At 33.7% G+C, this 17,286-nt stretch overlaps 2 protein-coding genes and 1 long non-coding RNA gene across 20 annotated transcripts in view; 1 reads left to right on the top strand and 2 right to left on the bottom strand.

Annotated features, from left to right (window-relative positions):
* The window catches only part of unc13ba (unc-13 homolog Ba (C. elegans)), a 170,195-nt gene extending 162,670 nt beyond the window's left edge, over window positions 1-7,525 (bottom strand). For all 13 annotated transcript variants that reach the window (XM_021476430.3, XM_021476422.3, XM_068221413.2 and 10 more), the window contains exon 1: window positions 7,324-7,525. In XM_021476430.3, the coding sequence (XP_021332105.1) occupies window positions 7,324-7,345 (22 nt within the window). In that variant the 5' untranslated portion in view covers window positions 7,346-7,525. The remainder of the gene's footprint in view (window positions 1-7,323) is intronic.
* Window positions 3,289-4,611, bottom strand: LOC137495512 (uncharacterized). Its single transcript, XR_011015347.2, has 3 exons — window positions 3,708-4,611; window positions 3,566-3,622; window positions 3,289-3,462 (listed from the first exon to the last, which is right to left on the bottom strand). It is a non-coding gene; the product is annotated as an uncharacterized lncRNA (long non-coding RNA).
* A 3,224-nt stretch (window positions 7,526-10,749) lies between the features above and the next one.
* Window positions 10,750-17,286, top strand: part of atosb (atos homolog b) — a 43,283-nt gene continuing 36,746 nt past the window's right edge. For 5 of the 6 annotated variants that reach the window (XR_012405932.1, XM_073950460.1, XM_073950463.1 and 2 more), the window contains exon 1: window positions 10,750-11,089. The gene's annotated coding sequence lies outside the window, so the exon portion shown is untranslated. The remainder of the gene's footprint in view (window positions 11,090-17,286) is intronic. The other variant, NM_001433130.1, reaches the window with a different exon arrangement.

The following is a 17,286-nucleotide window of genomic DNA, read 5'->3' as shown; positions in this document are numbered from 1 at the left end:
AAAATATAAAGCAATGTGAAAAAACTTCTCTAGTGGTAATGATGTAAATTTATTGACTATCACAATCCTTCAGTGCAAGATACTTAAAAAACAATGCACATATTAAAAAAAAAGAAATATAAAATAAGATTTTAGAGCTGAACGGCAAAAATGCAATCTCAATAATTATATTCCATATTGAACGATAACGATAAATATATTGATATCAGTTGTTAATGCTTCTAGATTTAAAAAGAGTACCCCAACAATGACTGAAGCCACAAAAATAAGAGGGTCCATTAAATGGCATAACATTTTCAGCCAATGAATTTTCGGTGGCTGAATATTCAGTACATTTCTAATATTAAACCCACTTTTAGATTCCCATTGTTGCACATTTCTGCTGTGTGACTGGCTCTTAGATCAATATAAAGTAAAAAAGTCCAGAGCTTATTATTATTATTGACATTTTTACGCAATTTGATATAATATCGTTTATTGGCCCATGCAGCTCTATAAAATATCCGGCCGGTTTGAATGCATTTACATGCTACAGTCTTTTAAACATGCACACGTCACTGCAGCCGCTTACATGCAGACCCACACAGCACCAGATGGCTGGAGGATTACACCGCAGCTCTGTCCCTCCCCCCAACACCAGCATCATGCCATTTACATCAGTCTAACTTATCACTTTCCCCTCTAGCCCACGGGTTTCCTCTGAGCATATGCAAAACAAACTTACAAACATATATCCACAGAGTTCTCAACAAGTCAAAGTAACAAACAAAACACTGAAAATATAATTTCACAACGTTACCAGCAAGCTCTTTGCATACGCTTCCTTCAGCCTTTTTTTTAAAAAAACTCTTAACACTAAATCCTGGCCTGACGCCGAACGCTGAAAGAAAAGGCACAGCATAATGATCCACTGTTACGTACATGATGAGAGCAAATCTTATTTATTTTGTGCCTTTATCCCAGAATATCTCTCTATTCATCAGAGATGTCAGTCTCTTTTGATTTTTCTGTACAAGCTCTTCTCTCTTATGACTGCTGACAGCATGACAGATCTGTGTGACACAAAAGACCTCACAGAACAGCAATTTACTCTAGTCCAATCAATTGTATTAGATTCATAAAAGGATTAAACACCTATAGGCAGTTCAAATATTGGTTCGATGCACTGGTTGTTGACTCGTCTCACAGCAAGAAGGTCGCTAGTTCAAGTCCTGGTTTGGTCAGTTGGCATTTCTGTGTGGAGTTTGCATGTTCTCCCTTTATTGGCGTGAGTTTCCTCTGGGTGCTGAAAGACATGCACTATAGGTTTATTGGGTAAACTAAATTGGGTGTAGTGTATGAGTGTGAATGTGAGAGAATATGGGTAATTCCCAGGACTAGGTTGTGGCTGGATAGGCATCCAAACATATGCGTAAAACATATGCTAGAATACTTGGCGGCTCATTCCGCTGTGGCGACCCCTGATAAATAAGAAAATTATCTGATAAAAAAAAAAAATTAATAAATGAATGAATAATACACTGTATAACAATTCTGCTTGACTTACATTTTTAAGCTGAATTAACCTTCTGAGGCCTTTGACCTTATATAATGTTAAACTGATTTAAAACTGGCAAAAAGCAAACAAAAAGTTTGTGTAATTTATAAAATTAAGTTAGAACATGATTGATTTGGTTTAATAAGTTACAATGACCTAAAAACATTTGCTACTAACATGTGGACTATTTTATTATATATATATATATATATATATATATATATATATATATATATATATATATATATATATATATATATATATATATATATATATATATATATATATGTATATATATATATATATGTATATATATATATATATATATATATATATATATATATATATATATATATATATATATATATATACACATACATGCATACATACAGTGTAGTAATTTTGGGGTCAAACAATAACACTTTGTGACAGTCACTTTTTTTATACATGTAATAGGTAGGCCCACATGCAATCTGTGCAGATTTTTGAGCCCATTATTCAGTCTTTTTAGATAATAACATAATTTTATATATATATAATATCTCAAATCTGATTGGCTGATAGCCGTGCGATATTCTGCAATATCAGAACTCCTACAGCCTCTTTACCCTTTGTGTATTACTCCACCCACATACAGCCAGCAAAAAGTAGACACTACTGGGGGGTATTCCAGAAAGCTGGGTTAACTTACCATCTGCTAAAACCTAAACTCTCGGTTGATTTGCCCAAAACCTGCTTACCGCGAGTATGTTGGTTCCAAAACAGGTGACAAGAGTTAGTTAAATCAACCTCCTGAAGATAACCGCGGGTTAATGCGCGTGCACGGCACACACCTGAAGGCATTTTCAGTAGATCGCCAAATTCACGAGTCACCATAGAAAGTCAAGGTGAGAAAAAAAGGGCAACGCACTTTACAGAGGCGAAGCTGGAGGTTTTAAAAACAGAGATTACACATCTGCTTCAACGAAGGAAAGAAATATAGAATAAGAAATAGATAAGAAAATAAAAAATAAATAATAAGAAAATTTATTAGTTCATTAAATTACACATGCCACCCTCCATTTTATTGTAATGATAAATGAAACTACTCTTTAACATCCTTTTTGAGTATGTTGTGTAACCATTCATGCATTTATTTTTTCTTGCCATTAATTTCTTAAGGCCACAATATGTGTATTGACTAATAAGGCTTATAGAAATTGTAATCTTTCTGGAGCTAGAACTCTGTCCAAAGTCATTAAACACAGAAACATTATCATAAAAGGTAATATTTAATTACTGGAGCTCTGTATTTAACACTCTAGAATATTCTTTCTGTCATGCAGCTAATAGAAAGAGGCCTGTCTAACTGCTGTGTCCTATAATAAAGGCTTTTCAGTGGTTGAGTTTTTCACTTAAACCACACACTCTGTCACTGTTGTAAGTGATTGTTGTCAGATAGCTTTAGGTTCTTTTTATTTTGCATGCAGACGAAGTTCCTTCTGCCTCAACTAACAAGCAGTGTAAGAATTTTCTGCACTTTTCCATATTTGAATATTACTCTTGGATCACAAAATCTTTTATCTACATATTTAAATTCTAAAGTAGCTGTATAAGGTCCATCTTCAAAGATAAAGTCACATGAGCATCAACTTAAGGTGAGAAATGTATATGAAAAATATGTTACACGTTGAAAGGTGTGTGTATAAAGCAGAGTACAAAATCATTCATTTTATTTCAGGAAATGAAGAAATGAACAGACCAAACTATTTGATTAAACATAGTTTTTTGACTAATTATATTTTTTAGCACTCTTCCATCTGTTTTGTCTGCCTGGGTCACTGAGATTTCCTCTGGGTCAGGCTGCAGGTACGTGTCATCGTATAAGGCAGAAAAGGGTATCTTTTGTCCTCCAGCAAGTAACAATGTAGTGCCCAGTAATGATTCTATTTTATAATACAAATATAATAAAAATAAACATTGTGTTAAGCAACATTTGCTTTATAGTTTTTTTTTTTACTATATTTTGTTATACACTTGAATCATTACTTCCTGAAAATCAGCCATTTAGCCTCAACATAGTGATGAGGTGGAGTGTGTGATGAGCTGGTAAGTGGAAGCAGTAATGAGTTTAACAGTTAAAACACCAAAAGATTAAGGATAGAAAATTAAGTTGTACCTGCACACTTACTTTGGACAAATTTTATATTATCAGTGTCCTTTAGTGACCGATGGAGCTTCAAAATAGGCTGCAATTAATGCACAGAATAGCATTTAGAAACCCTGAAAAAAATATTATATTAAAAAATGTAGGTGTGTGTGCGTAAATGTATATATAAAAACGACGTCCTACATCTTAAATTAAAGATATATTTTCCTACAAAAGTCAAAGCTGCCACTTATAATATTATACAGAAAAATGTGAGGGTGCAGAAGGAGAGAAAAAACACAAGATCTGTAAGTTAGATTCGAACTCGCTCCGTTGTGCGCTCCGTTGTTCTTTATCGACGCACTGTCCACTACGCTATTCCCGTGCTCTGAATCAGCTGTGTAATGATACGCAGTAATGTATGACCAAGGAACTGTACAAAAGTGTAAAAAAACAGTTCAGTGCCAGGCATACTGTACAGGTGGTCATACTGCCACATTGTACAGTTGCCTAAAATGCCCTGACGCGAATACAAAGAGCTGCACTGAATGTTTTTTATGGTAAGCGCAGACCCGCGGTTTGTCACATTTGATTTCAAAAAGGTTTGTTAAATACATTAACATTATGAATTTGGTTATGAAAAAAACTATGCACTTATAACCCTCTCACAACGAAAAAACTTGTATCTGTGTGTCCACATCCATAAATATTCTCATCAAAAGAGCACGCAATGCTCAGTAAACTCTCTGAAACAGACAAACTCTGAAACATAGCAACTTACTCTCTGAACATAACCTGCTCCGGAGCAGGTTATCTTCAGAGAGTAAGTTGCTATGACTACTTAACATACTCAGAAGTTACCTCCAAATTTTGGAACCAAAGTTGACGTTATCCACCTACTTACTCTCAAACTTACCCGTGTATGTCACATAACCTGCTTTCTGGATATATATATATATTCAGTTTTTAAACTAATTCCAGCAAAATTATTGAATAATATGCAAATGTTTCTATGGTTTATGTTCAAATATAGTTTGTAAAGTAATATTTTCTTTCTTATAGTAGTTATAATATATCTACTGAAAGAAAGAAAACATTATTTGACTTACAAGTGGTTCTAGTTGGATTTGCACTGTATACTTTTAAAAGCATTGTAAACATCTTTTTTTGTGTTTGTGTTATGTATTTATTTACTATACTGTCAAAATAATTTTGCATAAATCCATAGATTTTGAACAAAATTCTAGGCAGAAATAGCATAAACATTCTGTATGCCGCTAGTAATAGGTACCTTTATCAATCCAAGAGTTTTTGTAATACAACACATCTCATTTTAAACCACATAGTTTAAAGTAGCATCTATATTAGCTAGGCCTGTCACAATAAACAATATATTGACTTATAACTCAACACATGGACATGACCTCAATCATTTTTGGTGATGCAATATATATCGCCCATACATAAAAGTCAATTCTAGCAACATTTATCTGATTGTGAGTGAACATCTTTATCTCTATTGGAGGTGTCAGAGTCAGTGTAGTCAAAAAAACACTATAGTATTTCCTACAGATTACAATATATTTTCATGTGGGTGCCTGACAACTGAAAATAGGTCTTGTAGCAGATTTCGCCACCTCTGTTACTTTTTACCTTGCACTTTTTGTTAACAGTTATTATTTATTTATTTATTTAAGATATGCCTTTTCAATGCCCAATCATTAATTTGTTAAAATGATTATAATGAAATTAAATATTCTTAGGAATAAAATATGATGTGTTCTTTGGAAGAGTGTACCTGCATTGTGTTGATATTATATTGTCATTCTGGCATTATATAATGAGAGCATAAAATGGCCTTAAAATGACAATAATATTGTTTAGCACATTTTGGTGCAATATATCGCACAACAAAAAAAAATAGATATTGTGACAGGCCTAATATTAGTAGCATAAACAATGTGTTGGAGAAATGTGATAAAAGGGAATGCAATGTTTTTACAGATGAATTGCCCTTTAGGTGCCCTTAAATTGCTACATTAAAGTCTGCGTAAACTCGAAATTTACAATGTACACAATGACATGTAATATTAAACAAAAAGCATAATATATAACAACTTTACTACTAGGGATGCTCTGATCAAGATTTTTGCAGCCGATACAGTGTACCAATTCCTTGTCAATGTGATCGGAAGATACCAAGTACCGATTGTGATGCTTCAAGCTTTATAATGTATAAAGTGCATTTTCCCTCAAAGTATGATAAGTAAGTGAAGATATCACTTTACCTAAGAGAATAAATTAAAGATGTTGCATGAAATTCCTTAAACAAATCTCTTAATAACTATTTAGTGTGGACATGTCACGGCCAGAAGCAGCTTTACAGAAAATAATAGATTAAACAGATTCAAGAAAATGGTATCAAAAATGAGTGACAAAGCAATTTGGAAACATTGCAAATGATGGAAGTTTGGAGCACATATTTTATACATAAAAAGTTAAAACGCACATCTATCATCTCATTACTTCTTTACTAATAGAAAATATTTCTATACTGTTTATTACAATAAGTTATATTATTAAATATTCAAGTTAAAAATCATTTTTATGTTTTTTTTTATATTTCTCTTATATTTCCAGCAAGGTTTTAATGAACTTGCAATACTGTTGAAAGCACAGAACAATCAGTTCTGATGTGTAAACTAATCATAAACAAACAATTGTGATCGGTTCATAAGATTGGCCAGATTAGCAAGTACGGATCGAGTCATGAAATGTGATTATCGGCCGATCACGATGTCTGGCCGATCAATCGGAGCATCACTATTTACTACTTGTGTGAAACAGGAAGTGCCATATCAATCTTGCAACCACTCCAAAGTTTTTTGGAAACAAAAACGATACTAAAAAGCAAAATCCAACTAATTTCCACCAACAAGTATATATTATTTTTCACTGAATGGCAAAAGTTAGTTCTACTCTAATTCTGTAATTTACAAAATGACTGACTGAACATGGACTGGATCTTCTGTCAACAACAGATATGGAATAGCAGGCCCTATTAAGAGATTATTCATTCATTCATTTTCCTTTGGCTTAGTCTCTTTATTCATTAGGGGTCGCCACAGAGGAATGAGCCGCCAACTTTAGGAGTTTCATTTAGCCTACAAATTACAGTCCAGTCGACATAGCTTTTCGCAACAAATATCTTATTTTAGAGCTCACAGTTTAAAGTAGAAACACCCACAATCATGTCATATCCTGCAGGAAACTGAATAATCCTTTGGGAATGCTTGATGTCATACAAAATCAAAGCGTACAGTGGGACAATCAGACAGGTGATCACAGCATATGCGGTGCCTTAACAGCGGGGAAAACCCGTTAAGCGCATTAACAGAAGATGAGTCGCCTCAGATCCACAGTAACACACATACGAGTCAGTGATACATTTAGGTGTTCATCGAAAGTTACACCCGTTCTTGTGTATAGAACAGGTGTATGTAATTATTATAGCTTACACCTGTTACTGTTACCTGTTGCTCCAACCGCTTTCATACAATTAAAATTACAGCACATTTTAAACCAGAAGCACGTAAACACAGACAAACGGGAAGACAATGTTATAAAAAGTAAATATTTCAAGGTCCCAAATACTTACCTCGCACACAAAGAAGAGACATTGCTGAGATTTTAGTCCACACTGTACATTTATGACTTTATCACCTCTTCTGGCACTTTATTTCCTCCCCGTTCGAAAGGATATTTTAAGTTGCGAACAAATATCGTAGTTTGTTGAATTCATCATCATAATAGACTAGAGTTAAATAGCGACTGTGTTCGCAACGCGCCAGGAGAACTGTGTTCTGCGTCCCCATGGCGTTAGTGACATAAGCAGGAGCCAATCAACTTCATCAAAAGGAGAGAGTGGGCGGGACTACAAGATGATGCGACGGATAACGTTTTTTATCCGCACAGGTGTGTAATGCCCTCTTTAACCTGCATATTTGACAACATCTGCATCATCATATTCATTTAAAACAAACAAATCCTGCTATTTTTGTAGATATGTATGCCTATAATTATTTGCAACATATTAAATATTAATATTTAACGTGTGTTTTAGGCTATTTTTGAAGGAAAAAAATGGCTGACTGGTAATGTTTAATTTCTGATTTAAATGCTGCACCTTTATTATACTAAACTTAACAGTCTCAGTCTGTGTGTGCAGCCTGTTGAACTGACGAAAGGATTTATGTCTGATGTTTCTGTAGTGCCATTGCGCCATCTCGCGTTTAACACATGCTACTTCGTAATAAACATTTTAAAAATATTTACATTCACATTTGTTTCCAAGTAGCCGTGAAACTAAGCACTCTGTTAACTTGATTTGAATAAATGCTTTTACCCGAGCAACACCTAAATACCTGTGCAAGGATCTGGTTAGAAGGACGAAACAAGCAAAAACAATAAAGAAATAAATGAATCAATAAATACGCAAAAATATGAATAAATGAGTAAATAAATCCATAATTTCATGCATGAATAAAACAATAAATAAATACGCAAATATATAAATAAACAAGTAAATAAATCTATAAATTCCTGCATAAATAAAAAAAGAAATATGCAAAGAAATGAATAAATGATATCGAAAATCCACAACTTCCTACTTAAATAAATATATAACACGAATGATGGGGGAATAAGTAAATGCTAAACTGAAAGGTTGTTTTTTTTCCCCATTGAAACCATTATTCATGTAGTTGCTTGTTTACTTTTCCTCAGGTCAACATGCTAATGAGAGGCAGTCTGTCTTTCTTTTTTTTCTTCTTCTTTTTCTTCTTCTTATTATTGTTATTATTATTATTATTACTACTACTTGTTGTTGTTGGTGGTGGTGGTGGTGGTATGCGAAAGGTGAAAAGATACAAATCACAGTACATTATAAAGAAAGTTAAAATAATTTGAAAAAAAAAGAAAACCAAAAAACAGAAGAGACATTACACATTAAAGAAAAAGATTATATAATTTACAAATGTCAGTTGTTTTTAAAGCCTTTCTTTGTAAAAGAGTTAGAAATAGTTTCAAAGTAATACTGCATTTCAGAAAGAAATGCTATTTAAAAAAGGTTTTTGGTTTATAAATTTACATTTATGCATATAAAATTTTGTTAATAAGATAAGAAGAATAGGGAAATAGGTTTTCTTTTTATGTAAAGGCTTTGTCTTGTAATTAACAAAACCAAACAAAACCTTTTCACAAAAAGACAAATCTTTCCAAAGCAAATAAGAATAACTGCATTGCAAAAATAGGTGAACTATTAGGACTCAGGCTGTCTGTCAATTATCAGAAAGTGGTCTTTATGCCATCATCAGTTGATTTTTAGAAAAACTTTCCATTTGATTTTATTCACTGGCTTCTGGTGATTGACAGACAGCCTCTTATTAGCATGTTGACCCAAGAAAAGTAAACATGCAACTACGTGAATAATGGTTTAAAATGAGGGGAAAAAAATAAACTTTTAGTTTAGCATTTTCTTATTCCCCAACATTCCTGAAATGTATTTATTTATTTGCTGCCAGCACTAATAACGATTTATGTATTTATTTATTCAGGAATTGATGTATTTATTTACTCATTTATTTATATATTTGCGTATTTAAATAACAACAACAACAACAACAACAACAACAATAATAATAATGATTATTATTATTATTATTATTATTATTATTATTATTATTATTATTATTATTATTATTATAGGGGAAAAGTAAATATCTGACTTTCTATTATATCATTCTCTGACCTGCTTCTAACATGCTGGTTTGCTGCTTGTTGTTGGTGCTCAGTTAATAATAATAACAAAATAATGATAATATTTATTTATGCAGGAACTTGTGGGTTTTATATGCATTTATTTATTGATTTATTAATTTGCATATTTATTTATTTATTGTTTTATTTTTGCAGGAATTTATGCATTTATTTACTCATTTATTTATATTTTTTCTTATTTATCTATTTATTGCTTTTGCAGGTTTCGTCCTCCACAATTCAGGATAAAATGTTTTTATAAAAATATTATTTGGATTCAAATTCTTTATATGTATTTTCAGTTATATTTAAAGAATTGTATTTATATGGCTTATAATATATTTCACAGATTTAAATAATAATAATAATAATAATAATAATAATAATAATAATAATAATAATAATAATAATATATATTATTGTATATATTATATTATATTCTTTGCTCCTGAACTGCTTCTAACATTTTCTGCTTGTTGTTAGTGCTCAGTTGATAATGATAAATAAATAATGATGAATTTGTTTGTTTTTGCGACTTAAAGTTTAAAATATATATATATATATATACATATATACACATATATACACATATATACACACACACACACACACACACACACACACACATATATATATATATATATATATATATATATATATATATATATATATATATATATATATATATATATATATATATATATATATATATATATAGCACTAGGTCAGTTATGCATCACGAGAATGGGTTACATTTTAAAACAAAATAATTTTTTGTGTTGTTTCACATGTTTCACTGTATTTTAAGCGCAAATAATGCCTTGCTAAGATTTAAACACTAATAAAAAAATTTAAAATAGTAATTTATTCCGGACTGTAATCACTGTCCTTAAAAGGGTTATTATTTACTTGTTTAAATTGGTCTACATCATCAAGTATTACTAAACATTATATTTATATTACCAGTCCGTCGATCTATAAACCCTATTTTTGTCCTGTACGTTTCTCCACCAGCGGAGTAAAAGGAACAAATAGCACGTGTACATGGGCGTGGCTTGAAAAGTCGTTGCGTTTCACGGAACCAATAGGAGTCTCTTTCGCCGTAATATATTACTGTTATTCAAATATATTCAAATATAGCCTAAATAGGCAATTGTTATTGGTTCTTGATAGGGAAAGCGACCAATCGCTTAAATGACAGCCCTTCAGCTGTTCGAACGTTCCGCCCCCTAGTTATTTTTCAGCAAATCCCGGAAGTATTGTTTTTAAAGGGACAGAATAATTTCATGGGCGACGGCTTTGGACCAAGAGCTAAGCAAAAAATAGCAAAGGCCCGTTGGCAGAGGTGCTTATAGGACGTGGAAAGGAGAAGAAAGCCAATCAAAATAGCTTTGTCAGCATTTGGAAAGCGGGATCTTGTATCCTCATCGGCCAGATAAACCTTCGTCACACTGGGATTTCAACGCAGACAGTTTGACGTCGATTACGCTGAAGATCTCCAGATCCTGTCTAAAATAGGATCAAACTCTTCCTCCAGAGATGATGGCAATGTTAGTTTGCTGACTGCTGCAGCCGTTGTCATTGTCATCGTTGTATGTTTGCTGTGGGTGAGTTCTCTTTGTGCTGCCATTCTCCTTTAGATCACTCTCATTTCACCATTTATTTATAGATCAGTCTCATTTCACCTTGTGCGTAGGATCTGAGATGAATCCGTAATATTTGAATCACCTCAGCAACCTCACTAATCAATCCCGTGTATATATGCTGCTTTATTAATCTGAACTCTAATATAAACCTCAGATTAAAGGATGAGATGATCCCTAGTCTGATCAAAAGGATCCCTGGGTCTTTTCCATCTATTGTACTTGAAATGCTCTCACGTGTGTTTGATAATGGCAGATTAATCACAGTCTGCACACACAATGCATACAGGCTGCTGTATGTTCATGCGCAGGGGGGCGTTTCTGCTTTGTCTGATTCATGCTATTTCATCCACTGAAGGCAACTTTCATCAGTGCATAAGCATGCATTTCTCACTTCAGTGCTTGCTATGTCTTTTACTTTGGGTTCTTTTGTTCCTTTTTGATTTATTACATTCTTTGTGCTTGAGATGTGCATGATTACGTTACATCCCTGGCCATGGGCCGTTATGAATCATTCCTGCATGGCTTGGTGGTGTAGTTTATTTTAAAATGTTGCCTTGTGCTTCATCTAAACATTGCAGGCAAATCCTGCTGTCCTTGTAGCCTAATTAGCATCAGTAATGCCAGCATTTTATGGAGAGACAAGCAGGCTATGGAGTTTTTACAGTGGGTGGGTGGGTTTGCACACACAGGTTGCAGAATATGTAAGAGGCATCCATCCTGCTCATTACTGATGCCAGACAGGACGTCAATGGAAAGCACAATGGAGCTCTGCAGAGCCATAACCATTGTCCACAAAAAAAAAAAAAAAGAGCAGATCAGCAGTGACCCATAGTGAGATCTTTCAGGCTCAAATGTCCCAAAAGAGCTGCAGGTAGAATGTGCCCTTTCAGTTTGAATTCTGAATATTAAGAGGTCTTTAATGCCCTTGATGTGCGCGACCTCCTTCTGTGTGGCCTTCAGCAGAAGTATGTATTACATCACTGGGTTAGAGGAGGAAATGTTGCAGCATATCCGAAGATGAGCATGTCAAGCTGGTGCAGGAAGCAAATGCATGTTAGATGGTTATTGGGTGTGAGGAGGCTTAGTATGCAGCGTTAAGGCCTAAAGTAACTCCCTTTCTGCAAGCGATATGTGTAAATGTTGAATGAGGGGTTTCAGTTCAACATTGCGAAATGCGACGGGCTGCTTTTATCTTGATGAGAATGAGGGAGGTAACAGTTTATATCAGCACTCGCTGTAAAAAATGCTGGGTTCCACACAATACCTTCATGTTGCCCCGACACAAATCGATTAGGTTAACTTAATTATTTGTACAAATTTAAGTGGAACGAACATAAAACAATTACGCTGCCCCAAAAAAACTTTAAGAATTGTGTTAAATCAACTCATTTTAAATTAGTGGTTTGAAAGCAGCAAGCGTAATGTTTTAAATGCTGTTGGGCTAGTGTTTCTTGAGTTTTTATTTGTATTTGGGGGGCTTTTTGAATCGGATCTTTGTTCTCCCCTTTAGATCACTCTCGTTTCACCATTTATTGATAGATCTGTCTCATTTCACCATGTTTAAGATCAGAGATGAATCTGTCATTTTTAAATCACCTCAGCAACCTCACCAATCAATCACGTGTATTTCGGCTACCTTATTAATCTGAACTCTATAAACCTCAGATTAAAGGACAACACAAATCGATTAGGTTATCTTAATTATTTGTACAATTTTAAGTGCATTGAACATATAACAATTAAGTTGTCCCTAAAAACCTTTAAGAATTGTGTTGATTCGGCTCATTTTAAATAAGCAGTTTGAAAAAGCCGCAAACATCGTTTTTTTTAGTGCTGTTGGGCTAGGGTTTCTTGAGATTTTATTTGTATTTTTGGGGCTGTTTTGAATCAGATCTTTGTTCCTGTTAAAAAGTTAAAATATATTTGATATAGGCAAGCATTGCTTTTATTAATCAGAATAATCACAGTTGAATTTCTTTAGCAAGTCAACTGTGTTTAGAAGTGGCTAAATGCTTTAAATGAGTCTATAATGTGAACATCACACACTTTGAGGATGTAATAGTCCTGATAAGATTGCCTTTTTAAAGTTGTTGACAAAGTGGTTTTGTTTCCAGGGTTACCATTAAAGACAACACACACATGCAACTATTCAACCAATCAGATCACAAATTTGAAACCACTGAAACGTTTGTGGGTATGACGACTGAGATAAAGATTAGAAACTACCTAGCAACCACATAACAACATTGTTTTTATTGGTAACTTAAAATATGTACTTGCTTCCAAGGCCATTTATAGCAAAGTTCATATTTAGCTGCACCATATTTGGTGTTTCGTAACATCTGTTTTTTTTTTTTTTTTTTTTTTTTTTTTTTTTTTTTAATAATGAGGTGGGATGTTAGCCCAATGCTCAACCCAGGACTAAGACATACACACATACACTACAGACAATTTAGCTTACCCAATTCACCTACAGCACATGTCTGTGGACTGTGAGGGAAACCGGAGCACCCGGAGGAAACCCGCATGAACATGGGGAGAACGTGAACATAGGAATGCTAACTGACCTAGCCGGGGATCGAACCAGCGACCTTCTTGCTGTGAGGCGACGGCTCTACCCACTGCGCCACCGTGTTGCTTATTAACTAAAAATTAAAAACAAAACAAGTAGTTGAAATAAAATGCAAACATTAGATAACTTCTACCACTTAAACCAAGTGTTGACGTGTTGCCTTGGCAAGAAGCTGAAATCATAACATTGACATTTAAGCTTAAACAGAGAAAGCTATATATATAAATTTAAAAATGATTAATGAAATAAAAATCTAGAACTTAAAAAAAAAAAAAGTTATTTAAATGTTATAAAGGTATGCAAATCATACTAATTGAACAACATCAGGCCCGCATTGGCTAATCGGGAGGACCAGGAGTATTCCCGGTGGGCCGGTCCATTTTTTTGGCCACTAGGGCCAGTGTCTCCTGTTGCCTGCACTCTGAACAGTCATACTTTTTTCATTTATTTATTTTTTTGACCATAGCCTCAATCTTTTTAATCATTATTTTACCGCAGCTCACCTCTTTTTATTTATTTTCTCGCAGCCCCATGAGCAGAATGCAGCCTGCAAGCTAATGATGTCCAATAAAGAAATCTATGATGTCCGTTTCTTGTCAGATGTTGACTTTTAATCTTCACTCAGAGATACATAAACAAATTAAAATAAACAGATGCAGTTCTTAAAGAGCCTGTACACAATTTTAACATGCTACATATCCTCAATGCTAAATGCACAGAAAATCCATCTGAATAACACAAATATTCTAAGTTCTCAAATGCAAACAGTTCAAAAAAAATATTCAAAACTGAAATGCATTATATAACATTAGTTATTAAATGCAAACAAATAGGCTCCTACAACATATATTCAGATATTGCAGAAAAGGGCATAGTGATGTTTTAAAGAATAGTGTTGGAGATTTACCTACCCTTTAATTTTCTCATATTTATGACAAATATTTGAAGTTATAAAGCAGCTGTTTCCTTAAAAAAGACATGATAGTATCAATAGAAAATTCAATACATTTGGTTTTAATCTTTATTTTATACATGTAGTTTAATTCATATTTGTATTTATTTTATATTTTTTCATTACAAGGATATTAATGAGCACTAAGTCTTACAGAAAATAGATTCTGATACTGTTAAACATTACATTGTGTTAAATGTTCAAATAAATGTTTACTGTGAAGTACAGAATTGAAAATGACATTTTTTTTAAATATAGTCAGCCGTGAACTGAAGTGGGCCGATCTAAGGCTTGAAACTCCAGGGCTGAAAAGGAGTCCTACTCAGATTCTGAACAGCATTGCACTAAAACCCCCCAGAACACCTTTAGTAAACCTGACAATTTGTATAACCTTAGTCAGTAGTACTTTATTCTCTCTATTTGTATCTCTGTGTGCACATTTGGTTTGCTTTCACCTCTGCAGAAATGCTGTGCACCTTGACGTCTTTAAATAACCATGAAGATTCCATGGATTGTTATCCATTCTACTAAAACCCACTCCACCGGTCGCCTGCCTGGACCTTTCTCTAAGATCAATTAGAGGTTTAGATAAGGATTTCAATAATAGAAACCTGTCCCAGATCATTATCAGAGGTAATAGTGTGTGCTTGTGCAGGCATGTGTTTGTACATGAGTGAGTGTGCACACATGTGATTGAAGCAAACCAGCTCCTAACCTGCCTAAGCTGTTTATCATTTATTTAAATACAGCTTGCCTCTTAAACCAGAAGAGTTAACATGGTAGCCAATGGATGAAGCTCTGGTGTATTACTAAATGAAATGTATATAATACATAGCTGTACATTTGTTTTGTTTTTTTATTAACAAACTAGATTTAACTAAACTGAAGTATTAAAGGGATAGTTCACCCAAAAACAAAAAATGTACTCTCAATTTACTCGCCCTCAAGTGTTTTTAAAACCTTAATGAGTTTCTTTCTTCTGTTAAACACAAAAGAAGATATTTGGACAAATGTTAGAAACCGGTAACCATTGACTTCCCTTGTAGGAAAACAAATACCATGGTAGTCAGTGGTTACAGGTTTCTAACGTCTTTCAAAATGACTTCTTTTGTGTTCAACAGAAGAAACAAACAGTTTTTTTTACAAGTAAATGATAAGTAACATGGCAAGAAGGTCGCTGGTTCGAGCCCCAGCTGGTTTAGTTGGCATTTCTGTGTGGAGTTTGCATGTTCTTCCTGTGTTTCCGTTTGTTTCCTCCAGGTACTCCGGTTTCCTCCACAGTCCATAGACATGTGCTGGAGGTAAATTGGGTAAGCTAAATTGTCCATAGTGTAGGGGAGAGTGGTGCACAAAGTAACTCGGGGTAAAATGTTTCACAGAGTTTTAGGGTATTTGCTCATATTTGACCATGGCATGCTTCCGAGGTTTTAACCACAGTGTCGGCAGATGTCTTACTGACAATTATTAAAAAAGTTCAGCGAAATTTGGATGAGAAACACAGGAGAAACAATTTTTGGAGCATAAAAGTATTTTTTTTTGTTATAGTCATTATTATTTTTATTTTTTTAAGTCTGTGAAAGTATGCAAGTAAAGTCTTATATTGTTGTGACTACCATCTTCTAGGCTAAAAGATGGAACAATTTTAAAAGATGTAAAAAACACAGTGACTGCTAGCTAGTTTTGAGGACAACAGAACACAGCAGGGTTAGTTGTAACAGGGTGTTACAATTAAGCCAAACACTGTTGGACACCAACTAAATGAGCAAAAAATATATATTTTGAGTGTAATATTGAAAACTTTTAAAACAAAATGTTTTTTAATAGAAAGTATTTTTAATAGACATTTTTTTCTTAATAATGCAAATAAATGCACTTTAATAATGGTTAATAATCCAAATAAATCCAAATGTATTTATCCAATAAATAAATAAACATGCTTTGCTATGTAGAATAACAAAATTAATTAAGCTGTGTACTGAGTAAATATAGCTGCTATTCAAAGTAAACTAGATTTAAATTAATTGTTTAAAATCTGCCTTTTTAAGCGCGTGTTACATCTAACCCTCTGTCTGTTACATCTTGCCCTGCACGTGGAGTAAATGGTAACATGTATACTCCTGGCACTTTTGGCAATACTGCACAGAAACTATAAGTCGGGCATTCATAAAACTGGTGCTCATTTGTAGGAGAGGCTTGCGTATTGTTGGTAATAAACAAATGGTTTGTCGAACCCCATTACTTTGTTCATTATTTGGCCAAAACCAAAAAGTGTTACTATGCGTGTATGTCCTGGTCCTCCATGTTGGGGGTTGAGCGTTGGGCTAACAACCTACCTCATAAAAAAACAAGATGTTACGAAACACCAACATGGTGCGGCTACATATCAACTTTGATATAAATGGCCCTGGGAGTAAGTAAGAAATGACAGAATTTTCAATTTCGGTTGAATCATCCCTTTAGAGCTTGACATTGATATAGGAAATTCTGAAGTCCTGCAGGATTGACACACAATGGGCTATTTTTAACTATGCTTACGCTGTATTTCTATAGCACTTATGCTAGGCTAATTGCAGGTTGGCAAGAGTTTGAGTTTATGTGTCTAGTCTTTACTGGAATAACACATTTTATGTTTTC

The sequence above is a fragment of the Danio rerio genome, chromosome 5 (assembly GCF_049306965.1).
Source record: "Danio rerio strain Tuebingen ecotype United States chromosome 5, GRCz12tu, whole genome shotgun sequence".
NCBI lineage: Eukaryota > Metazoa > Chordata > Actinopteri > Cypriniformes > Danionidae > Danio > Danio rerio.
The sequence above is the reverse complement of the archived record's forward strand: the minus strand, read 5'-3'. Positions and strand labels throughout refer to the sequence as shown.